We start from the raw sequence: 26,647 nt of genomic DNA, 5'->3' as shown, positions 1-26,647 counted from the left end.
ATATTTCTATGGATCATGTAAGAAAACGGATGGTAGTCATACAATGGGATCGAAGCTTACACTTAATGCTTTGGCATTCCTGTTCCAGGAAATACGACATGAGCTTACTAGGGTAGATATTGATCGTCCACATGATGAAGGCATAGCATAAACCTTTAAACAGATTGAAATCTGGTTTTGCGGGACACAGCGGATCAGGTTATAGTTGTGGAAAGGGGCCAAAATCAGTTATTGTCAGTTGCATAAAACATACAAACTTTATTTTCCTAAAACACTTAATCACACATGCCCTTAAAAGCATTCAAAAACAACATGGCTGAAAACCCAAACACAAGTTACTACAATTGCCTTAAGGAATTCACACAGCTGAAGGCCTTAGTTACAGAATTTTACATAAAAACTCGGCTGAAGGCCACACACTGGAGATATAAGAACTGAGGGCTTAGGGCCTGGATAACAAGAATTTCAGATAGAGAAGAAAATTTTAAAAGGTTTTAAACAAGTGACTTTCAAATTTTAATTTAAGATAGCTGAAGGCCTTATCTTAAAATATTTCACGTATAGTTTGGCTGAAGGCAACATACTGAACGTAGAACAGCTCAAGGCTTAAGGCTTGGATAAGAAGAATTTCACACAGAGAAAAAAGAATCTTCAAGGTTTTAATTAAAGGCGGCTGATGGCCTTATTTTAACATTAAAACAGACTAAATTAATAGACGGCTGTAGGTCGTACTCAGAAGTACTCCAAGGGTCGGCCTGAGGAGGTAACACCAATATAAGTTTACGTGAGACAGGCAGCCAAGCGTAATACTAAATAATCGGATGGCAACCCGACGCAGGGACGGCTGAAGGACAGACCAACAACCTAATCAATTCCCTACCACTCGACCAACAGCGCAACAACGGAAAAATCAGCGATGAAGAATATACCAGCAGCACTACGTCTTGAAAATTGGCATCTAAATACAGTCAAGACACAATAACCACTAAAAAATATGAACAGAACTAAAGGCTGTTGAACTACGCGTCGTGTCAGACAGCATCTACAAGGTGAGGAAAAACACAGTCGGAAAACTACGATAACGACCACGGCAGGTAACTGGAACGTTATTGGCCACAAGGCCGAAGATACCGCTGGTGCACTTCACTAATAAGTACCAACCAACTCAATAATTAAACACCATACAGGCAGACGGCTGCAAAATTTCGCCGACTCCAACACACTATACATTGCTGCTTGCGGGAATGGCCCAGAAAGCAACAACCCGCAATGATCGAAGAGATGTCACAGTAGTTGAGGCTTCATTACAGGTTAACTGATCACTCAACTTCAATGTCCAGGTTCGGTGGTCGACGGAATTTGCAGCTTTTGCAGCTAGCCCCTCACAAATCTGACCGCGCGTGCACGCCGCCAGCGGCCCCGGCCTGATCTCCACGGCGACTTCCTCGCTGCTCTGTCCCAACCGACCGACCGCCACACACACCTCACACGCAAATACAGCGGTCACACCAAAGATGGTACAGCAGTACTAGCATCATGGAGGTAAGAATAAGGGGAGATGGCGCTACGTATCCCAGCCGTACTACGTTTTGAAGCCATGGGGGCGTGGCTCGCTGCCATGACACTCTGACCAAAACATTGCCAGTGTGCTATAGCGCTGCGTGTATTACAGTCGCTAATTGCACCATATACGCATGTAACGTCATCAGATTGGTTGTTTCGAAGTTTTTGTTTAAAATAAAATCTCGTAAAGGCGAAATTCCCCGTTTCTTCTGATTAAAAATAGTTTTTAATGTAATATTACGAATAGCTAGCCTTCAATGTAAACGATACAACTTTGTTAATTCAGTAATAAACGTGTATCACAAATTAAATAATAGAAACTGAAAACTAAGTTAGTTATACCCTCCCTCCAAAGCCCCATAAATTGATCTTGTTTGTAATACGTACTGGGACATTTCAGTTACGTTACCCTACTGGGAAACACTCTTCATTACCACCAATATTTACTGAAATACGGTACATAGAATGGCAAATCTACACAGTGTCCTGTTTAGGCCTATACTTTACGCCAGTTAATGTAGTGTTAGCTTTTAATTTGGTACATGATGAAGACAAAGTGAGTTACTCAACACTTCGATTATCGACGATACGTATGTATTATACTGAAACGTGAACTTGAAAACTAAGAATTTAATTCTTTGAATTAACATACCTTTTGCAAATGTTTTGGGTGTGTAGGGAAAACTGATGGTGCAGCATTTTCTGGGAGCCTTACTGTTGAAAGGGAAGTTCGGTCTATGTCCTCTTCTCGGCAATGCTGAGAACATATAGTGCTCCATTTAGACGCACGCCAATTCTTCCTCCTCACGGCATTCTCCCACAGAGCTTTCCGACTTTCATTATTAGGAAATCTAAAATCATACAGGAGAAAAACACGCTATAGTACAAGTACCGATGTAGCACACGTTCATTCACAATGAAGTTGTAAAATCACACTTAACGGGACAACTTACACATGAAATGTTATTCCCTTCAATTTCGCATCACAATCAGAACGATTCGTACATCCGAACACCACACAAGTCACCATAAAAGCGCAAAATCCTTCCAAAAGAGAGCGACAAGCCTATGCATACAAGCTTACAGCAGCAATGTTTTGGTCGGATTGAGATGGCTGCCCTCGGCTTCACATAGCTTCACAGCTGTGACGTCACGGCGTCTCCCTCTATTCTTACCTCCATGACTAGCATCGATAAACGCTGCTGCTGCCACTGATGCAGGCAAGTCAGCAACTCGTTGTAGCAGTAACTCAAGGAGAAATAGGACGCCACTTGATTGTGACAAATGCCAAAAACACGGCATCAATGCGAGCCGGCCACCATCATCATCCTCGGATTTGAATGGTCTTGAAAATGCAGGCTGGTTCATAGACGAGCCTGTGGGCAGAAAAGGAGAAGGGTACCGCCGATTTACTGCTTGCTTACCTCTAAAAATGCTTATGGGGTGCTTCGAGAACATGTATCGAATTATTATAAATGCTGTACAGGAACTTATTTTGCTACGAAGTGCAACGGATAGTAACTCATACACTCAAGGAGCTCGAGAAGAGAATCAAATCACCATCAATCACTTACCGAAGGCCATAGTGGTGACAGTGGCGCAGGGCATGGCGCGGACCATTGGCAACCTAGAGCGACCAGATCGAACAGCCAGGCTGCGAAGATGCCGGCCGTCGCTGCTGCGGCTGCCTTCGGTTAGTTCTAGTAGTAGTAACAGTGATAGTGACATGGCTAGTAGCAGCCTCATTCCCTGTCCTGTTACAGGACATCAGATTACAAACGTCATGCCAGAACTAGACTATGTAGCGATCGAGGATGCGTTTGATGAGCGCATCTCATTAGTAAGGATCGAGAATCCGGTAGGATGGTGTAAAGATGTTACAAGTTTCGTGTTTGTGTGCCGCCGTGTCACGGAGAGAGAGCTCATTAAACTCACAAAGGATTCGCGAGATCTCTCCGTGAAATACAGCAGTGTATTTTGCTGCGAACAATCACCTCCTCACAAAGAGGAAGGCGATCTCCAAGAGAAAAGTATATCTGGGGGGGAAAACGGTGTGATATCATGGAGCACCTCGATCTCTGAGTAGTTCCACGACCTCACCTTGAGTCCTGTTTTTACCACGCTTTCGGAGATGACTGGTAGAGGATCTGGTAAAGCAATCAGTTGTATTTTACATATAGACATCCATCCACATCACCATGTCCCAAAAAATGGAAGGTCCAGCTATATCGAGCTACCGAAAGATACAGCAGCCAAACAGGCGAGTATTAATGTCAGCCGGCCGGTATGGTCGTGCGGTTCTAGGTGCTTCAGTCTGGAACCGCGTGACCGCTACGGTCGCAGGTTCGAATCCTGCCTCGGGCATGGATGTGTGTGATGTCCTTAGGTTAGTTACGTTTAAATAGTTCTCTGTTCTAGGGGACTGATGACCACAGATGTTAAGTCCCATAGTGCTCAGAGCCATTTGAACCAGCCATTAATGTCAACAATGAAACAGGCAACGGCTGTTTCGCGTGATCAATCCTAGCTTGTGGAGAGAGTTATAAGATTCATTCGGCCTGTCGAGACAAATACCACGTACATGATAGTAATGCATGTTACAGCGTTGAGGGTATTGAATTCCCCATTAAATGTGAGGATGTACCCAGAGTCGAGAGGGAGAATGAGAATATTTCGGTTAACATATTTGGCTTGAAGAAGATGAAGTCAGTTTGCAATGGAAAAATCATCTACAACGCTGTTGGTCGCTTCCATTTATTCAGCGAATCTCGATTACAAGGATAGAGAATCCGGCAGGTTGATATAAGAATCTTACAAGTTTTTTATGTCAGTGTAAGCTGTATGTTAACATTCTCAGATGAGAATGAAAACCAACACTACCTGTGTGTCAAGGATATGACCCTGCTCTTTTCCTCCCAATTGAGTAAACATGGTCATAAACAGCATATTTGCTACAAGTGACTCGGATCCTTTTCTTCATGTGAGTAGTTAACAAAACATCAAGTTGATTGCTCAACCAGTAAACCAGTATGTGTTAAAATGCCGACAGAGGAAAACAAATTCTTAAAGTTTAGGAAGAGTCACCACCAGGAGCGACGTCCATTTCTAGTATATGCTGACTCTGAGGGACTCCTCGCCCCTGTGGCACGTTGTGGAGGTGATCCCACTGCCTCACATACGACCTTCACGCAGAAACATGTACCATATGTGGCCGCGTAATGGGTGGTACGAAACTATTATACCAGTCTCAATCATAATAAATCATACGTGAGGAATAATCCTGGGAATTGGTTGCTCAATGAGCTCAAGTAACTTACATGGGAGGTCGGTAAGCTTTAAAGCAACATTATCCCCATGAACGAATTAAACAAAGGAGAAGAACGATGATTTGTACAAGATTTGGCTGCCATATTTGTGGGTTGCCGTGATACTGGAAAGCCGAAACTCCCCATAAGGAATATTGCCACCTAGTGGGTATATTCCGCATTGCGGCTCACAGTGCATGCAACCTGGAGTAATTTGAGCAGGTATGATCACTTTCTTGTTGAGAACTTGGCTGATTGCGGTTAAAAGAACGATCAGGTCATCGTCCTGTCTGAGAGCGTCGATAAATATACACTCCTGGAAATGGAAAAAAGAACACATTGACACCGGTGTGTCAGACCCACCATACTTGCTCCGGACACTGCGAGAGGGCTGTACAAGCAATGATCACACGCACGGCACAGCGGACACACCAGGAACCGCGGTGTTGGCCGTCGAATGGCGCTAGCTGCGCAGCATTTGTGCACCGCCGCCGTCAGTGTCAGCCAGTTTGCCGTGGCATACGGAGCTCCATCGCAGTCTTTAACACTGGTAGCATGCCGCGACAGCGTGGACGTGAACCGTATGTGCAGTTGACGGACTTTGAGCGAGGGCGTATAGTGGGCATGCGGGAGGCCGGGTGGACGTACCGCCGAATTGCACAACACGTGGGGCGTGAGGTCTCCACAGTACATCGATGTTGTCGCCAGTGGTCGGCGGAAGGTGCACGTGCCCGTCGACCTGGAACCGGACCGCAGCGACGCACGGATGCACGCCAAGACCGTAGGATCGTACGCAGTGCCGTAGGGGACCCCACCGCCACTTCCCAGCAAATTAGGGACACTGTTGCTCCTGGGGTATCGGCGAGGACCATTCGCAACCGTCTCCATGAAACTGGGCTACGGTCCCGCACACCGTTAGGCCGTCTTCCGCTCACGCCCCAACATCGTGCAGCCCGCCTCCAGTGGTGTCGCGACAGGCGTGAATGGAGGGACGAATGGAGACGTGTCGTCTTCAGCGATGAGAGTCGCTTCTGCCTTGGTGCCAATGATGGTCGTATGCGTGTTTGGCGCCGTGCAGGTGAGTGCCACAATCAGGACTGCATACGACCCGGCATCATGGTGTGGGGAGCGATCTCCTACACTGGGCGTACACCACTGGTGATCGTCGAGGGGACACTGAATAGTGCACGGTACATCCAAACCGTCATCGAACCCATCGTTCTACCATTCCTAGACCGGCAAGGGAACTTGCTGTTCCAACAGGACAATGCACGTCCGCATGTATCCCGTGCCACCCAACGTGCTCTAGAAGGTGTAAGTCAACTACCCTGGCCAGCAAGATCTCCGGATCTGTCCCCCATTGAGCATGTTTGGGACTGGATGAAGCGTCGTCTCACGCGGTCTGCACGTCCAGCACGAACGCTGGTCCAACTGAGGCGCCAGGTGGAAATGGCATGGCAAGCCGTTCCACAGGACTACATCCAGCATCTCTACGATCGTCTCCATGGGAGAATAGCAGCCTGCATTGCTGCGAAAGGTGGATATACACTGTACTAGAGCCGACATTGTGATTTGCTCTGTTACCTGTGTCTATGTGCCTGTGGTTCTGTCAGTGTGATCATGTGATGTATCTGACCCCAGGAATGTGTCAATAAAGTTTCCCCTTCCTGGGACAATGAATTCACGGTGTTCTTATTTCAATTTCCAGGAGTGTATATCATTCTCCAAACGAATGACGCATAGAATTACGCTGCGCTTCCTCGATTTTTTACGTTTTATGCAGGCACCACGAGAAACTTGTTGAAACAGTGTATCAAGGCGACATAGGCATCACCCAAGATGCAGTTCTCGATGACACAAACTTTCAACTTGCGACTAGGAAGGGGGCTTTGTCATGTGGGTAGCCTGGATAGTATGGCAAAACTCGACGAAAGAAGACTACCCGGCATAGCTGCATTCTCCAGTAATCTCTTTATATCTGGTTGTAACACCTTTTAAGAAAAAATTGGATTAGCACTCAAAATTCGTCTTTTGCCGACCATCTTTTGATTACAGGTCACGCGCCTAAAGCTATTTACGATATCAACATTTTGCACACCGAGAAGAAAGGGCGTAGATTAGATATTCTTGAAGAATTAGAGATTTGTGAACATCTTTCTCGAAACGATAGCCTCATTCTCAATGAGCAGCTGCAGTTGCGTAACAAAAATTTGTTCAACGGTATGAAGTCGTTGTATGACATTTAATTTCAGTCTCCTCGTGAAGTGACCGAAATGCATTTTTGCCATCTAAGTCAACTCATAATTTTTCATGCATTAAATGGTTTATTGGCTGTATTTCATGTTATAACGTTTTCTATAGGCTGTGTCATTCAGCTGTTTTTGTATTTGCTATAGTGATGTTTTCATACATCAAACTGTACTTCTAAGCTCTGATGTAGACAAACTGTCAATTTATCTATCGCTGTTGAAAAAAATATTGCCTTTTACATCATGTACTGAATAATGTTCGTCATAATATTCATCTGCCTATATGTGAATGTTAAGTATCCAGGTTGTACTTGCGGCTACTAGATGGCACTCACGGTGCAATGCTCGCGTGCCCGCAGTTGTTAACGCGGGCGCCTCAGTCTGAAGCACGACATATGCGAGCAGCCCGTAGTGGCTCGCCTTCATGTATTCTTCTTTAAAAAATTTTTGTAGCTAAAGCCCTTCTGGCCTGTTATTTATTTTATGCGTGACTTGTAAGTACTGTCTCTGTCTTGTATTGTTAGTGAGTACTTATATTTTTATATAAATAAATTTCTTTTCCCAAAAATTTGTAATTATGTTATAGGCCACTTGAAACATTTAAATTCTAATGAAGGCTCTCTTAGAAGTGCTCAAACCTGGCTAATACGACTAAAAATGGTGACCGAGGGCTCATTTGTTTCAACTTTAACTAGTGAATATATATGTTATAAATGTGTGCGTGAGTATGTGTGTGTGTGTGTGTGTGTGTGTCTGTGTAACGTATATGGAATAGCTGATTCCGTTATGATGTTGCAGACTTTCAGGGTTTGTGGAGAAGGGTAAATACAGACTAACAATACGAGGTATGGGACCCTCGTGCAGAAACGACCGAGTTGGACGTTCTAAGCGAAACTCTTTCTGATATCTCTGACAATGGTACACACATACCACTACTGTTGTTGATAAGACTGGTTGATAAAACTGTAGGGTACTCAGATACCTGTAACATATCTCTTTTGTTATTCATAAATAAATGTGATTCCAACGTGATGGAGCTCCACCTCACTTTAAACTACACGTGGATTAGACAATCCCTGAAAAGTGGATGGGAGCAGAAGGTCCAGATTCATGGCTAATACGTTCACTTGATCTCATCACACCATTTTTGTAAACCCTCGTCGCCAGTTTTGTCAAGGCCTCGGCGTTACTTCTGTGGAGTCCGAGTTGTCACTGTTGTTTGCGTAGACCGAGTCTGTGAGTTCGTGAAACGGCTTCTGGTGCAGTACGCCACTAAGACAATTTCTCCCTCCCACTGTCACACAGCTAAGCCCAGAGTCAGGTAACAGGATAGGAGAACGAAGGTTCTACAAAACTCTGACAAATTAGTAACAGAGTCACACAAATGAGTTGCAAGATTTATTTTCCTTTGTGACTTGCTGAATGAAGTAGTCTGCAACTCTGTTTATAACACAAAAAAAGCCCTGGATAAGCGCAAATAATCGAAGGTACGCTTCACATTATATAGCAAATGCAGTTTACAACAACTGTCTGTTCACTTCTAAGAGTTCACTGAACGACATTCCCTGTCTATGTCAGGCCTAGACGATAGTCTATAACCAAATGGATCACATCTGCTCTTCTATCTTCTGCGTCGGTTTCTGTCCATTGTCGTCCGGTCATTGGCGGATTGTACTCAGCCGGCAGCTGGCCGACGCAAAGCCGATTTGTTCATCCCCAGCGCCGCCCCTGACGCTGGTGAAACTCGCGCAAGTGGCGAGTCTCTAAGGCACTGGCATCAGCAAGCACCTTTGCGACTGTGGTACTTTTGCCCTGGCTGTGTCTTGTTCGGACGACACAGCAGAAGTAATGTGTTTCCCGACATTTCCCAGGACACAGTCTCTCGGAGTCTCCATAGTAAACCTCACTGTGATGCATGAAGTCTCTCTTGTAGCATCTGCCATTGTGGTTTGTTGAGTATCTACACAACTCTTTCGCGCCGACTGAGCCATCCCGTGACGCAACGCGTCACTCTTTTGGATCTTGTCTATCTCTTTCATTAATCAAACCCGGCAAGGGTCCCAGATTAATTAGCCATACTCAAGAACCGGTGGAACAAGAGTTTTGTAAGGATCTTCTTTCGTGGATAAGTTACTTTTCCAATGAATCTCGGTCTGATATCTGTTTTCCATACATTTTGTTTTCTGTGGTCACTCCTAGGTATTTTACTGTAGTTACTGTTTCCTTTAATTTATCGACAGTTGTAATATCGCACAGTAGAGGATTTCTTCGCCTTGTGCTGTAAGAGGTGTATATTTCTATTGGCTATTGTCAACCCACAATTTATGAAAGATGTTTATATTTTATTAATAGGATTAAGTAGGAATAATTAATATTTGTCATGTTGGAAATAATTGTGGTAGCAGGGAATGTCTGCACCAAAGTATTGTTGGCAAGAGAGACCGCAAATTGATATAATTTTAAAAAGGGCGTGAGAGACCGCGTATGGATACATTTTAAGGAAAGAGCGGGAAAGACCGCGCATTGATACATTTTGTAATGGTAGCAGAGATTGTCTGCGCCAGAGAGCATTGTTGGCAGGAGAGACTGCACTATAGCGTTCGTAGGAAGTCAGTAGTAAGCGAGATGTGAAGCACCTCGGTAACAGGTCTGAAGCGAGAGGTTGAGAGGAGCGGTGTGCCTGCCAACCACTAGTTATGATTTACAAGAGATTATAAACGGATGTACAGAGACATCAGCTAACTATTATCATAAGAGGAGCTAATATTATTGAATTTATTTTCTTTGCGAAACTCAAGACTACTGAAGATATGTTTGCGCAATGCTAGTTATAAGATTATTGTAAAAAGTAAGTCCCATTTGAACGTCTGTAAAGTCATTTCATTACCAACAGTAAATATTTGAAGCGTTTTCAGAATATAATTAATTTTTGCCAGCAATGATGCATTACTGATTATAATCCATCCCAAAAACCACCAACGCAAAACTTTGCAAAAATTTTATTGTTGTCAAGAAAAAGTGTAACTACCAACAGTAAATATTTGAAGCGTTTTCAGAATATAATTAATTTTTGCCAGCAATGTTGCATTACTGATTATAATCCATCCCAAAAACCATCAACGTAAAACTTTGCAAAAATGTTATTGTTGTCAAAAAAAAAGTGTAACTATGAATTACGCAACTTCAGTCAAATTAATTAAAGAATAACGTCAGCCTTGCTATTAAAGAATAACGTCAGCTTTGGTGATAAATACAGCCACTTAGGCGCTTCAGTCTGGAACCGCGTGACCGCTACGGTCGCAGGTTCGAATCCTGCCTCGTGCATGGATGTGTGTGATGTCCTTAGGTTAGTTAGGTTTAAGTAGTTCTAAGTTCTAGGGGACTGATGGCCACAGATGTTAAGTCCCATAGTGCTCAGAGCCATTTGAACCATTTTGAACAGCCACTTGTTATGACAGCCCACCAGCAGTTAATAGAGTATAGTAAACCAGAGTAAGTATATTTATGTCTCAGTTCGATGTAGCAGTCAGATGGCGATCTAGTAACAGTAAAAACGGTAAGGAACAGTTTTGGGTTAATGCAGATAACGACTGAGGGCCACGACTACGACACATTCTATGTTTCGTCGAAACAATCAGAAAATCACTTTTAATAAGCAGCAATTAAGTTTGTATGAGAAGATTGAGAAAGAGAATTAATTTCAAAGGGAATATTTCATTTGTTATTATTAAGCAAGAGATAGAAATAGTAACACAAAAGAAATATAGAGGAGACGGGAAGGTTTCAGTGTGAAAAGTCTTGTGTACGAGACGCCTCTCAAAACCGAAGAGGATCTCCTGGCAAGAATTCTCACTGACTGCGACACTGTTCAAATCAGAACGAGTACGACAGAACTTTGTGGGACGATGCCATACCTGAATTGACGCTGGCAGTCGCCGTTCTGAATAACTGTTGCACATGCAGCAGCTTGTGAAATTCGTGCAGGTAATTGGAATTCATTTTTAGCGTGCCACGGATGTAAGATTTTTCAAGTTATCTGCGCCCATCAGCAAGCGAAATTATCAGGGGGTATTTGCGGGCACTTGCCAACGGCCTTCCGCAGTAGTAAAAGCGGTTCCCGTCAGATCGCCGAAGTTAAGGTCTATCGGGATTGGCTGGCACTTGGATGGGTGACTGTCCGGTCTGCCGGGATGCACTCAACTTTTGTGAGGCAAATTGTGGAGCTACTTGATTGAGGAGAAGAGGCTCCAGTCGCGAAAGCTGACAATGGCCGGAAGAGTGGTATGCTGACCACACGTCCCTCCGTATCCGCATCCAGTGACGCCAATGGTCTGAGGATGGTGCGGCGATCAGTCAGTACCGTTACGTTCTTCCGAGACCTGTTCAGACGGAGTAGGAGAAGGATTGTGGACTATTTAACAGGAATTCTGCACGTCATGATCAGGGACTTCCTTTCAGTAGGAATCTCCAGGCCCGTGAGTGCACTGTACAGCTGTGACGGATACTACCTGCTTCAATGATCACGATCCGCTGCTCCAGCACAATTGTGTAAATAAATAAATAATAGGGTACACAGCTCTAAATTTTTATCTCGGAGCAGCAGCTGCACACCTAAATTGTTTAAATAAAGTAAAAATCATATGCACTCACAGAGTGGAGGGATAGTGGAACGAGGAAGTGGGGAAGTTGTGGAAGGAGTGGGAGGGGGATGAGGAACTGAGGGTAGGGGGTGGAGCTTGAAGGGTAACCTTGATGGCGAGGTGAGGGAGAGAAGGAAGGACAACGTTGAGGTAATCTGCCCCATTAGATACGCCGCATTCGAAGACAAAGGTCTCACAAGGGGATCTTATGGAGTGGTCATCTTCGATTTTTTTCGTACTTTGAGTATCTGAAGATCAGTGCCTGAGTATCAGTATCCTGAATCCGTGAGCACTTTCCAAACAATCGTCTTTGGGAATTAACAGATTTATGCATGCTGTTAAGGACAAAACATTTCGATCTTATTAGAGATGGGCAAACTCGTTCATCCTTGGGAACTAGTTTACTGGTGATCGCCCTTTTTTGGGAACCGTTCATTTTAATTCGTTCACCGTTCGTTTGTGCTTGGTATCCGGCTGTTATGAAAAATTTAAAATTAGTAGCACAGGTGACTGAAGATGGAAGGCGCCAAGAGGGGGCACTTGCCTCCCCGCTCGAGTACAGAGTTTTTATTCATAACAGAATTCTGACACACTTGTAATTTTCGTGATTCTGCAGAACATCTCGTTTAGCCAATTGTAGCGGTATGAGGCTGATCGCAGTGATATAATACGAGGTGGAACACGAAAAACCGGCCCCGAGTACAGACTGCTCGCCAATTAAGTACGATTTGTTGACCGCTACGAGCAGAATATAAATAACATGTAATAATTAGGCAGTGAATAAATAACAAATAAGCTAATGCAAACAACAAGTTCGAAACAATAGATGACGATTGGTAGGCGACAATGAGCAGTCTAGTACTCGGGGCCGATTTTTCGTGCGCCACCATGTACCACTGAAATGATATTGTAGAAGTTATCACATTCTCTTTACAAAATGTGACACCAGACGATCAATTATGGAGCGCAGGCTTCATTCGGTTGTGAGTCGGTCTGCCTTCAATAACATTGGACATGCTCTTTTACCTTGGATCAAAAAGACGGAAAATGGCCATTCTTGTGTGCCGTGCCGACTTCCTTTGCATTTGTAATAACAAAGAAATCTTGCCTTTTTACAAGTATTTCTTCCGCTGTTTATCGAAGTAGTGAAGTATGCAGATATGCTGTTTTGTTACGTGAAATATGTATGTATTACATACCACGGAATTTTATGCAATTTACGTAATTATAAAATACATTTTAATTAACCGGTCATGGACGCTGAATAGAATACGAAAACAACCAGAAGTTCACAGTTCAAAAAAGGATTCAAACAGATCTAAAATGGACGTGCACAGCGAACGAAACGAACAACTCTATACTGAACTATGAGCAGTCGGCAGTGGAACTGCGAGTGGCCACGCGAAGAAGGACGAGTCCGGCCGAGCGAGACCGAGACAAATGGAAACGGGAGACCGAGGCTGGAACGAGACCGACCGTTTCCAGTTCGCGGGAACTATAAGTAGAAGACCGAGACCGAGACCGACGGGAACGGGACCGAGGCTGGAACGAAACCGGCCGACGTGCCGTTGCGGGAACGAGATCGACCGTTTCCTGTTCCTGGGAACTATAAATAGAAAGCCGCGACCGAAGTGAACTGTGAAAGACCGTTCCTTAGAAGTCGTTCATCGCTCGTTCCGATCATCTTGATGAACCGTTCCTCTGGACCCGTTAGTTCGTGAGCGGCCCATTTCTAGATATTGTTACCGTAGCTGCCGGTAGTTGGAAGTCCAGTCAGTGTAAAAGTCTTGAACTGTGAATTCAGTGATTCTATTTTCTTCAATAATAACTTTCTTTTTATTTGTATGATTATTTAAATAATATATTTATTAACAAATGAAACTTAATTATCAAATATTGACTTGCATTTCTCAATAAAGATAACACTTTTATTCTTAGTAACTATTCACATGATAATTTGAGTGTTGAAGATAAATCTAAACTTAGTACATAAATACAAAAGATAAAATAGAAAATACAGCACATTTTTAAATATTTTAATTTGTGTTCACATGGCCTGTAATTAAAAATGGAAAGATGTTATTTTTATTCGAAAGTTACGATTCAATATTTGTTTTTCAGCATTTCCATTTAGTAATAAACGTGTAATTTAAATTAAATTAAAAACAAAGTTGCTACCAGTGAGATTCAAATTGGCGACATCACAATCATCACATTGTGCCTCTACGTACTAAGCTACTGTCGACTACATTAATAGCGTCGATATGAGTTGTAATTAACACAGCAATCTTCTAAGAATCGAAGGCGGTCTTTTGAGTTTATCTGATTTTAGAATTGTGTCGTACTGCTTGACGAGATTAATGTTCGAACATTGACCGACAAATTCTTTAGATTTGAAGAAAATCGAAGAGAGCCAGTGAGTATGGCGCCCTTGTCAGGTGAAAACTCGTATTTACACTCACAGGTGTATAAGCTATACAATCCACTATTTGACCTATGTGCGATCAGAACAGATACGGAGCGCGTAACATATCCGAAAATACGTAACTCAGGTACACGTAGTCGTTTCCACAAGTCTTGAAAACAGTATTCCAACACTGGAAAGCACTGTGACGATATGAATCGAAGGATACCCGTGTAACACACGTGGCATCGCAGGTTATCAGCGAGGCACGTACGACTTCACCTATGGTCACTTTTCACTCCATCGTCTGCTCACCACGCACTCGCTCATATCCTCATTGACGGAGCTCTCATTCGGAAGTCACGGGCAGACAGCGAGCAACCGACAAACTCGACCCGTCGCGTATTCGCGGTGCTTACAAGCAGCTCCACATGGGAAGTGGTGTGAAAAGTGTTTAAAAAAAGCCAGCAAAGCTACTGAAATACGCATTCCGTGCAGACCCACTGAGGTAATTTACCGATTTATCCGGGCCATTTCGTTTAGCGACGTAAGTTTCTAATACATCAAGGGATTCCCTGTGTTTTCCTGTAGCATTTCTGTGCAGGATTTTAAAATTTTCATTCTGTTAATAATACTCTGGTTTTTTTTATTACTGTGGTGTCCCAAAGCTGATTTTTTGTTTTTGATACGAACATCGAGGGACCCACCATTTTGTACTTTGTACTCTTTCTTGCACTCTTGATACCACTCCAATTGCTGCGAACTCATGTGCCCTAGGTGTAATGTTACGCTATAGTTTTAATTTTAGGTTACTCGTCACCTTAAAAGCCAATCGCACGCTATTTTTATGTGGAATGCGTTCAATTTTATCTGACGCAGCCCTCCAGTGCGTCTCTGCAACAATTTTCGTTTTCTTTTCCTTGACTTTATTTTGTTTAGATTTACTGAATTGCTCCGCTCTTTACTTTATTACATATGTTATTCTACTAAAAATATCAAGTGCTGCGCTGTGGTCAGAGATTTTAAATACTGGTACCATAATGTGCTGTTCTACTTCAGTACTCTCATGATGCCAGAGAGTAACTGAATAACACTCTAGAAACAAACCGGATACGACGGAGACGTACAGTTGTGTACATAGCATCGCCTCGGCATCTAACACTTCTTAGTCTCCTTCAGTGTGGAATTCCGAAGGGCGAAGATTGTTGAAAGAGGCCAAAACTACTGAAGGCTCTACAAGTATGCGTCAAATGCTCGAGAAGAGCTATCGTACCAGTCACAACGGCAGTTTTCTCAGAGGGCTGCAATGGCATTATTTCGTTGCTGATGGTGGTCACTTCGAATACGTACGGTCGCACAGTAATGTCGCATTAATGGTAGCTGCACTTCATTTTTTTCCAAAGACTTAAAGTATCAAAGAGTGATTGAAGGTTCTGAATCCTCCTTGAACTGCAGGAAACGTTGACGAACTACGCAACAGGTGAATAAAAAATTTACTACAAACAATATTATGTAGCTGGAATGAAATAATTTATTGTGTCCTCACCATTTGCAACCACAAAGATGATATTTACAAAACAAGTAGTATAAAAAGTTACACAGACAAACAATGCGAAAGACGGTTGAGAGTAACCAGTGAGATATCTTTGATTACTTCCTCTGGACTAGTTTCAGTTGTATACCAGTTGTAGACATCAGAACCGCGGACCATGTACTGTACTGAAGAGGCACCTTGGTTTCTTCACATCGGCGAACTTCGTATTTGGACATCATGTACGCCAGACCGATCTTAGCCTGAAGAAGACCCAGACGCATACCTGGAAGACAAAAATTAGTCCAGTCGTATGAGTCACATTTTGATTTCCATTAGTCTCGTGTATAACTAATCACGCTAAGGTTATTTTCAAAAAAATGGTTCAAATGTCTATAGGCACTATGGGACTGAACATCTGAGGTCATCATTCCCCTAAACTTAGAACAACTTAAACCTAAGTAATCTAAGGAGATCACACACATCCATGCCCGAGGCAGGATTCGAACCTGCGACCGTAGCAGCCGCGTGGTTCCGGACTGAAGCGCCTAGAACCACTCGGCCACCGCGGCCGGCGGTTATTTTCCAAAGGAAACATAGATAGAGGGAAAGAAGCGGCTTCAAAATCACGATTATTACAAAACGAAACCCAGTTGTCCAAGAAAACGTAACCGACGTCGGTTATCAAACAACTATCTTAGATGAAGCAGTTGTTAATAAAGAAATGCGTCACTTCAAATGTGTTGCAAACAATCGTAAATTTTTCTCATGCTTTGTCTGTGTACCCATAGTAAGAGTCTGAGGACTTACCTATACAGTTCCGGGGTCCCTCGCCGAAGGGCATGTACACGTATGGGTGTCTCGCCGCTTTCTGCTCTTCTGAGAACCTGTCGGGGTCGAAGCGTTGTGGTTCTGGGTAGTACTCGGGGTCGTGGTGGAGGGCGTAAATCGGGACGAACACAGGCGTCCCTTTCTCAATAAGAGGTCCTCCATCAGGAAGCTGGAAGTCGCGTGCGCATCTTCGGTCAGTGCCAGCTGCCGGTGGGTGTTTTCTAAGAGTCTCTGTGGAACGAAATGAATGTGTATAGGAAAGGAAGTAACTGACACACGCAATAGCGATTAAACGGTGGGTGTTTTCTAAGAGTCTCTGTGGAACGAAATGAATGTGTATAGGAAATGAAGTAACTGACACACGCAATAGCGGTTACAAATTTATAGTTTTCAAGATTTTCAGCGACTTCGCTAAAATGAAAACGAAGCGCTATATACATCTTTTCCAAAATGTCTTTCTTACTGTTGCATTAAATTGTTTTTTTTTGATACTTTTCCGCCATCAGATGATGTATGAACTACAGGTAACTCAGTTCTAGACCGGTTCGTTCTGCGAGGAGCGTTCAATAAGTGTCGCAACACATTTTTTTTTTGTTTTCTGACAGCAAGTTGGGTTTCTTCAGGATTCCAATTCACCATATTATTCCCGACGGTTTTGACTATAAAATTCTATTTTTCAACATAATTTCCGTTCAATGCGACCGCCTTAGACCGGTATTACACTATTAAATTTCTTTGTCCAATATCTTTGTCAAAGAAATTTGATGGTGTAATAGGAAACTTTGTCAAATGTCGTCAAATATTTGATCAAATCTAGGGCCTCACTGTAGATTTGATCAAATAAGGCGCTTGTCTTCTGTTCACTGCAATGTGACGTGTTATCACGTGGAGGACTAGCATCGCTGCAGCGTTCTGTCATCTGTATTGTTTTTATTAAACATTGCCAGTAAATACAATTGGTGTGTACTGACAACCACAAAATTAATAGAGATGTATGAAGCTGATGACGCGCTTTACAACGTGAGGCGCCCTGAATACAAAAATAGATTACGAAGATTGGAGACCTGAATCTAACTTAACCTAACCTATCGTAACCTAACTCTCTCCTGCAGCAAGGAATTGGAGTGGTACAGTGAGCCTGTCTTCTGCAGATATAGCAGTTCTTAAATGGGGTAGGACGTCAAACGGGCCGACTTGGAGCAGGAGAGGCACCACAGGACATTTTAATTTCCACTGTCTATATTTTTACAAGCAAATTCATAAAACTTTGTGAGCATGACCAGGAAGGATTCAGGATTGACACTCGTAGCAGCGGAAGTTCAAAAACATAACAAAATAATTTTTTTTACATGTGATATTTCATCATTTTTTCACTTACTATTGGCTGCATTTGTTGCTATAGGTACACTTTTCTTCATAAGTAAGAGACCATTCGATGAATTTTTCACAGCATACAAACCATAGTTACAGGTGTCTGAAACTCTAGAATGTATTTAATTTATGAAAAATGAATGAACTGTTACGTTTTATACTTTATGTTGAGAAAAAAATCAAATTTTGTAGTTAATTATCTCAATTTTTACCGCAGTTTTTAATAGATTTGGAAAATTCTAGAGTTTCATACACCTGTAAGTATGGTTAGTGTGCTGTGCAAAATTCATCAAAGAATCTCTCTTAATTGTGAAGAAAAATGTACCTATAGCAACAAATGCAGCCAACAGTAAGTGAAAAATGATGAAATTTCATATCTAAAAAAAATTATTTTGTTACTTATTTTGTTATGATTTTGCACTTCCACTGCTATGAGTGTGAATCCTGAATCCTTCCTGGTCATGCTGACAAAGTTTTATGGATTTATTTGTAAAAGTATAGACAGTAGAAAATAAAATGTCTTGTGGTGCCTCTCCTGCTCCAAGTCAGCCCGTTTGACGTCCTACCCCCCCTTAAGTGAGTATTGTGCTTTGAGATATGAGGAATCACTTCACCGAGCACATACAGAAATGTATGCTCATCCATTCTTAAGTAATTGATGTATTACTTGACGTCCTCCACTATAAACTCACGTAACAAGTTTTGTTGAATGCTTCACCCTGGTACGTTTCCTTTGTTTCCCCAGCTTCTCTTCCGCATGTGCACACAGTGCAATTGTGGTACATGCAACTGCTGCGGTTAATGACAAGTTGTTGTTGTCAGCCATCTTGAACTTTGACGAAAAATATGGAGCCTTGCTAGGTCGTAGCAAATGACGTAGCTGAAGGCTATGCTAAACTGTGTTCTCTGCAAATGAGAGTGTATGCAGACAGTGAACCATCGCTAGCAAAGTCAGCTGTACAACTGGGGCGAGTGCTAGGGAGTCTCTCTAGACTAGACCTGCCGTGTGGCGGCGCTCGGTCTGCAGTCACTGATAGTGGCGACACGCGGGTCCGACGTATACTAACGGACCGTGGCCGATTTAAAGGCTACCACCTAGCAAGTGTGGTGTCTGGCGGTGACACTACAATTGTCTTGCCGTTAAGCTATCTGAGCACACTTCACGGTCAGATCAAAACTTTCACATGTCGTCAATCATGCACTTGTACATCCATTATGGATATTCCCGTACAGGGGAAACATTTTAATTGAAAGCCGGTTGCTCGGTGCCGACGGATAAATACGATAGTGCCTGAGTTGTTCAGGAGTACGATGCAATGTTCCTTCGGACATGCAATCCTTCTGAACACAGTACTTCTGAGCAACACAGGCACTATAATATGGAATGAGAGTGTCCGCACGTTCCAGCATTACAGAAGTGACAGCTATGTGCCATCAGCCGGTGTGCGTTACAATGTCTCCGGAGACATTCTGCAAGCCCTTATGAATACCTGCGATGTTCTGGTTTTCCGCCAAAAGAAACTCAGTGACAGCTCTCTGCTCCGTTACAGACGCCAGTTTGAAGGCTACGTGAACGGATGGCGTCGCCACCTATCGGAACTACATGAAACTACAGGGGCTGCGGCGGCAATATTCCCCGTTGACCCACAACAAATTCCGCATTATTTCAACCGAAATTCGCCGAGAAAAATATGTGTGGCGCTGGCTATTGAATGCCTGTCGCAGTTATGAAACCGTGTTCGGTTTCGAACTAATCAATCTCGCACAAATTCTAATTATACAGAACCAAAGGCGCAAATCAAGCGAATTGTCAAACCTAATCTACTGTATCGAACAAAAATACGAATTCTATCCTTCCACAGAGGTTTAATTAATTTGTTACAGAAACTCATCAGGTGGCGGTGTCGACAATCACTGCCCAATTAAAGATCTCAGCGTGATCTAACTTTTTTAAATGTATTTGGTTGTGATGAAATATGTTATTCCATTTTCGTTGTTTCAAATTGCCTTCTAAACATTCTGCGTGGTGTCTGTTTGTTCTATATCGTGTCTCCCTACCACTTTCGCGCAACGACGCTCTGAGCGTGTTTTTTAGGGAATTGACTAGTTTGAACCTGGGACCTGTTGCTGGTAAGGAGACGCCAGACCACACATGACATGTAGAATTCAGAAGAGTTCAGTGACACTAGCGATGATATAACCAAATAGTTAGTGATCTCAGCGTCAGCTCCACTGCACTCCCTGTAAAAGAATCTTAATACTAACTAAATTTAGTGGAAGGGGTTCAAGGCTTTCCTATTTTTAGTTAGCTGGTAAAATAACGTCGAAAAAGCAGTTAAGTTTACCATTGGAAGTTTTATTCTACTCACAAAACATCGTTTATAAATTGCACTATTGATAAAAAGAAATGTTTTAATACAGGATGGTAAAAACCGACTGCGTTCAACAAAAATGTGAACGAATATTCCTGAATGGGTTTCCAAGTTCTACAATGGATCTAAGGATGACCTATGCCATATCACATCTATAATCTAGGTTTAAATTAAGTTTCACAAAAGAGAAAACTATCAAAATGGTCTACAGTGACCCTCAATTATCTTTAATTACTTATCTAACTTGTCGTAAATTACAGTGGCTGATGTGGCTTCTCAATATCTATATAACAGAAAAATCATCGCGTTTCAGATTTTTACTTCAAGTGGCAAATGTGAACACCATGAGCTTTAATTGACGATCGACACTAGCATTACGCAAAAAGGGGATGTAACAGATGAGACTTCTGCAGTTCTGAGTGAAGCTTTATGCGCTGCTATGCGGCATCGCGTGCGTTCATTACCTTGTCGGTGTTCGTCAGGGGGCGGCAGGCAGCACAGCTCCGCTCACCTCGCCGTCTCCGAAGCAACTCTGAAGCAACTCTCCCCTAACTTCTCCTTACTACAGTTTACCGAAGTTGGTTCAAAAAAAACTATCTGGCTGTGTTTTCATCTGACCAATCAGGGTCTCAATGTTAACCTTAAGCTCCGCCTACAACAATTCTGTCTATCCAATGAGAAACGTTATACTTTTCGTGGTGGGGCAATGTTTTTAAAGTTTGCAACGTAACAGAGAAGCGAAAAAGTCTCACGCTAAAACTTGCAGCTGGTGTGGTCCTTTTAGCGTTATCGTAAGATCTATACTGTTCTTCTGGAGGGCTCTATCTTTTAACATGGACTGGGGGGTGGTCCTAACATAACAGAGACGCGGAAAAGTCTCACACTAAAACTTGCGGGTGGTGTAGCCCTTTTTGTGTTATCGTAAGATCTACACTGTTCTTCTGGAGGGCTCCAGCTTTTAACATGGGCTGGGGGGTGGTCTTGACGTAACAGAGACGCGAAAAGTCTCACGCTAAAAACTTGCAGGTGGCGTGGTCCTAGCAGTTAACTGGCGACGTGGGTGTCCGTCCGTCCCTTATCGTAGGGCCTTCCAGCTTAACACGGTTCTGCTCTCGGCTTCTGTTCTCGTTTCTCCCCTCGGAACTGCGTCTGTTTCACGTTGGGAAGCTATGACATGCATTTAGGCATTCTTGTATTAGTGTGTGGTATTTCATTTGCTCACTCGTTACTCGTATTACTTTGGTTAATTTAATGTCACGATTTATTCGGAGCTATGTGACATACTACTGGATTTGCTTATCATGTCAGGGTTTTCATGAAAGGTGTTGGATTTGCGTGACACTTTACAGCTTTAGTACACTATCTCGACGTTGCTGTTACCCAAGAGCTGAATACAATTAGACCATTACTATCTGCCTCGTTACAGATACGAAACATATGAACCCTTTAAAGTGTAAAGTTCGGTGACAAGTGTTCTAGACTGCTTAGCTGCGAGGTATTAAGTATTGTTAAGTCTCTTACTCTTTGTTTTTCCCTGCTTCCGCATTCTCAGTTAAGTGTGTCATCATCAGTCAATCAATTTACATCTTTTCGTGGAACTCTGACTTCTGTGAGAAGCGATAAAATTTTGAAGCATTTTCGAAAATATCACAATTAGTTTATAAACAAGGGAAATGGCTGCCGGAACTCCCAGTTTTGAGGAATCTTGCTAACCACCGTTTGTTCGTTATCCTATTTCTAGTAACCAAGCTAATTCAACTACATTCGACTTTACATCTCTGTTTTGCAGGACCCGTTAATGCTCCATTGACGTCAAGATACTTTGAAAACGATCACTTGCTCAATGGGCTGGGAAGGATACTCGAGTGACGTACCATTGGTTGTAGCCTGGCCTGATAACGGAAGCCACAGACAGTGTGTATCAGGTTTTCCGACGGAGATATGAACTTTGTTCCTTGCGAACTCCTCCACCATGTTCGGTGCGCTTCAGGTTCATACTTCACTGACAAAATACCGGTGTTAGTTACAGTGATTAGGAGAGAATCTAGCAGAGTCTGTCACATAATATGCAGTGCAGTAGAAAGTATGAGGACACTAAAACGTAACCGACGGTAAAATCACTGTGTTTCCATGCAAAACATGACGCTCACTTGCACCACTGTGACAGTTATTTGACACATTCTTAAAAAACCTTCAAATATTATTAGCTATTGGTGCACGATTGTTTTGAAGAAGTCTAACGTACTCGTTAGCAACGCTAAAATCGAGTTAGCCAAATAAATAGAGGTAGGGGTGTGAGGTTATAATTTTCTCTGTCCCTTTGGTTGCCTTTCGTGCTCTTTTTCTTTTTTTAACACGCAAAGCGCGCCACCAGTCCTATGGAGATGAGTGCACTTTTCGTCTGGACAAAATCAGTGCTTGGGAGCCGCAGCATCAACGTTAAATAGCCCACGTCAAATTTTAATGTAGTTTATTAAAACATTCAGTACAGAGATGGGGTTAGATTTGCATTTATTACAAAAGCTAATCAAGCACCTGTTTAGTTAATTTTGTAAGCGAATTGCGCCCGAGTGTTTCTGTGTTCGTCTTGTAACTTTCATAAAAAATTTTACGCAATTCATGCGTCTTTCCTTCCTCTGCTTCCAACTGATGTTTCCTTCATCCTGTATCGACACTGACTGGAGTTACTCCACGTGAATACCGTGTGATCGTATCTGCCAACTGGTTCTGGTATATTCTGTTTGACATTTTCTGTCCCGTCACATGTTGCAATACATACAACACAATCACACCAGCGGCGTTCAGAAAAAGATCGAATGCTAACTTCCGATACAATTTTACTGTCTTTCTCAGTAGACTGCCATATGCTCTCATCTGATCAGAAAGGCCAATAGCAGATTTTCCCCGTAACATTTCGTAACAATTTTTGTCTTTCGATAAATCCCTCCCACTAGCATGTATGACGGAAAGAACGGAAACGTCTCTTTTGTGTATCCATTTCAGGACTCTGATTCCTTGACCGTCCTCTTTTGCAATCACTTGCCCGAGTTTCAATTTGGTCGTAACAATTTCTTTGGGCATTCTTTTGCGACTTAGTAGAAGGGTACAAACCAAAAGCGTATTCTTTGTTAAAAGTTTGCTTGCCAAATCTACACTGGTATACCAATTATCGGTATATAATGCATAGCATATATTGAATAGATCTTGACACAAACTCATCATAACATTTGTCGCTGTGTTGTTTTATTTATCAACTAGTTTACCAGCGTAAATCTGGAAAGTGGAGCAGTATCCATTATCGCAGTAGAATTTAAACATTCTGATATAACATTCGTGTCTCTTTTGTTTCACATATTCCTGAATATAATTCGTGCTCGTCGATACATAGTTTTTCAGAAGGATCATAATAGTTATAAAATTTTGGTACAATCCGTGAATAATGAATTGAACTTTTGAGAGGTGATATAAAGCATCAATTTTTGTTCTGCCTGAGAAATGCAGCATTCTCAACGAATTTTAGAAACCATCTCTTATCATTCCTTTCCCGGGTATACTTGAATAAACAGTGGATCCTGGGACCATTGCGTAGATGAAAGTTTCATCAATCCCATCCACAAAATTATTTGTTGTTGTTGTTGTGGTCTTCAGTCCTGAGACTGGTTTGATGCAACTCTCCATGCTACTCTAGCCTGTGCAAGCTTCTTCAGCTCCCAGTACTTACTGCAACCTACGTCCTTCTGAATCTGCCTAGTGTATTGATCTCTTGGTCTCCCTCTATGATTTTTACCCTCCACACTGCCCTCCAATGCTAAATTTGTGATCCCTTGATGCCTCAGAACATGTCCTACCAACCGGCCCCTTCTTCTTGTCAAGTTGTGCCACAAAATCCTCTTCTCCCCAATTCTATTCAATACCTCCACATTAGTTATGTGATCTACCCATCTAATCTTCAGCACTCTTCTGTAGCACCACATTTCGAAAGCTTCTATTCTCTTCTTGTCCAAACTATTTATCGCCCATGTTTCACTTCCGTACATGGCTACACTCCAGACAAATACTTTCAGAAACGACTTCCTGACACTTAAGTCTATACTCGATGTTAACAAATTTCCCTTCTTCAGAATCGCTTTTCTTGCCATTGGCAGTCAGCATTTTATATCCTCTCTACTTCGACCATCATCGGTTATTTTGCTCCGCAAATAACAAAACTCTTTTACTACTTTAAGTGTCTCATTTCCTAATCTAATTGCCTCAGCATCACCCGACTTAATTCGACTACATTCCATTATCCTCGTTTTGCTTTTGTTGATGTTCATCTTATATCCTACTTTCAAGACACTTTCCATTCCGTCAACTGCTCTTCCAAGTCCTTTGCTGTCTCTGACAGAATTACAATGTCATCGGCGATCCTCAAAGTTTTTATTTCTTCTCCATGGATTTTAATACCTACTCCGAATTTTTCTTTTGTTTCCTTTACTGCTTTTCTCCAAGGGTCTCTTTAATTTTCCTGTAGGCAGTGTCTATCTTAACCCTCGTGAGATAAGCCTCTACATCCTTACATTTGTCCTCTAGCCATCCCTGCTTAGCCATTTTGCACTTCCTGTCGATCTCATTTTTAAGACGTTTGTATTCCTTTTTGCCTGCTTCATTTACTGCATTTTTATATTTTCTCCTTTCATCAATTAAATTCAATATTTCTTCTGTTACCCAAGGATTTCTTCTAGCCCTCGTCTTTTTACCTACTTGGTCCTCTGCTGCCTTCACTACTTCATCCCTCAGAGCTACCTATTCTTCTTCTACTGTATTTCTTTCCCCCATTTGTGACAATTGTTCCGTTATGCTCTCCCTGAAACTCTGTACAACCTTTGGTTTAATCAGTTTGTCCAGATCCCATCTCCTTAAATTCCCACCTTTTTGCAGTTTCTTCAGTTTTAATCTACAGCTCATAACCAATAGATTGTGGTCAGAGTCCACATCTGGCACTGGAAATGTCTTACAATTTAATACCTGGTTCCTAAATCTCTGTCTTACCATTGTATAATCTATCTGATACCATCTAGTATTTCCAGGATTCTTCCATGTGTACAACCTTCTGTTATGATCCTTGAACCAAGTGTTAGCTATGATTATGTTATGCTCTGTGCAAAATTCTACCAGGCGGCTTCCTCTTTCATTTCTTAGCCCCAATCCATATTCAACTACTATGTTTCCTTCTCTCTCTTTTCCTACTCTCGAATTCCAGTCACCCATGACGATTAAATTTTCGTCTCCCTTCACTACCTGAATAATTTCTTTTATCTCATCATACATTTCATCAATATCTTCATCATTTGCAGAGCTAGTTGGCATATAAACTTGTACTATTGTAGTAGGTGTGGGCTTCGTGTCTATCTTGGCCACAATAATGCGTTCACTATGCTGTTTGTAGTAGCTTACCCGCACTCTTACTTTTTTATTCATTATTAAACCTACTCCTGCATTACCCCTATTTGATTTTGTATTTATAACCCTCTACTCACCTGACGAAAAGTCATGTTCCTCCTGCCACCGAACTTCACTAATTCCCACTATATCTAACTTTAACCTATCCATTTCCCTCTTTAAATTTTCTAACCTACCTGCCCGATTAAGGGATCTGACATTCCACGCTCCGATCCGCAGAACGCCAGTTTTCTTTCTCCTGATAACGACGTCCTCTTGAGTAGTCCCCGCTCGGAGATCCGAATGGGGGACTATTTTACCTCCGGAATATTTTACCCAAGAGGACGCCATCATCATTTAACCATACAGTAAAGCTGCATGCCCTTGGGAAAGATTACAAATGTAGTTTCCCCTTGCTTTCAGCCGTTCGCAGTACCAGCACAGCAAGGCCGTTTTGGTTAGTGTTACAAGGCCAGATCAGTCAATCATCCAGACTGTTGCCCCTGCAACTACTGAAAAGGCTGCTGCCCCTCTTCAGGAACCACATGTTTGCCTGGCCTCTCAACAGATACCCTTCCGTTGTGGTTGCACCTACGGTACGGCCATCTGTATCGCTGAGGCACGCAAGCCTCCCCACCAACGGCAAAGTCCATGGTTCATGTGGGGACAAAATTATTTGAAACACCGTTTTATTTCGTTTAATTGAATCCACAAAATTAATTCAAACACCGTTTTCCTCGTTCTTGTTTGTTGGCATCCACTGATTCAAACGTTTGGAAACCACTGTCGCTTGTGTAGCATAAATATTTGTTTGTTCGTTGATGTGTTTGAGTATTCATCTTTGACAAAAGTAGACAGAGGTCATCAATTTTGATACATTTTTGCACATTTTCATTGCTCACTTTGTCACCATGGGTAGTCGTAAAACACACAAAATTCGGTTGATTGCATAGAGGATCA

At 42.5% G+C, this 26,647-nt stretch overlaps 1 protein-coding gene across 1 annotated transcript in view; it reads right to left on the bottom strand.

Annotated features, from left to right (window-relative positions):
* Positions 1 to 15,669: 15,669 nt before the first annotated feature.
* Positions 15,670 to 26,647, bottom strand: part of LOC124616171 (cytochrome P450 6k1-like) — a 51,292-nt gene continuing 40,314 nt past the window's right edge. The window contains exons 7-8 of the mRNA XM_047144453.1: positions 16,503 to 16,754; positions 15,670 to 15,978 (exon numbers count right to left, since the gene is read on the bottom strand). Of these exons, the coding sequence (XP_047000409.1) occupies positions 15,812 to 15,978; positions 16,503 to 16,754 (419 nt within the window). The 3' untranslated portion in view covers positions 15,670 to 15,811. The remainder of the gene's footprint in view (positions 15,979 to 16,502; positions 16,755 to 26,647) is intronic.

The sequence above is a fragment of the Schistocerca americana genome, chromosome 5 (genome assembly GCF_021461395.2).
Source record: "Schistocerca americana isolate TAMUIC-IGC-003095 chromosome 5, iqSchAmer2.1, whole genome shotgun sequence".
Taxonomy (NCBI): Eukaryota; Metazoa; Arthropoda; class Insecta; order Orthoptera; family Acrididae; genus Schistocerca; species Schistocerca americana.
Note: the sequence above shows the minus strand (reverse complement) of the source record. Positions and strands in the feature narration are given on the sequence as shown.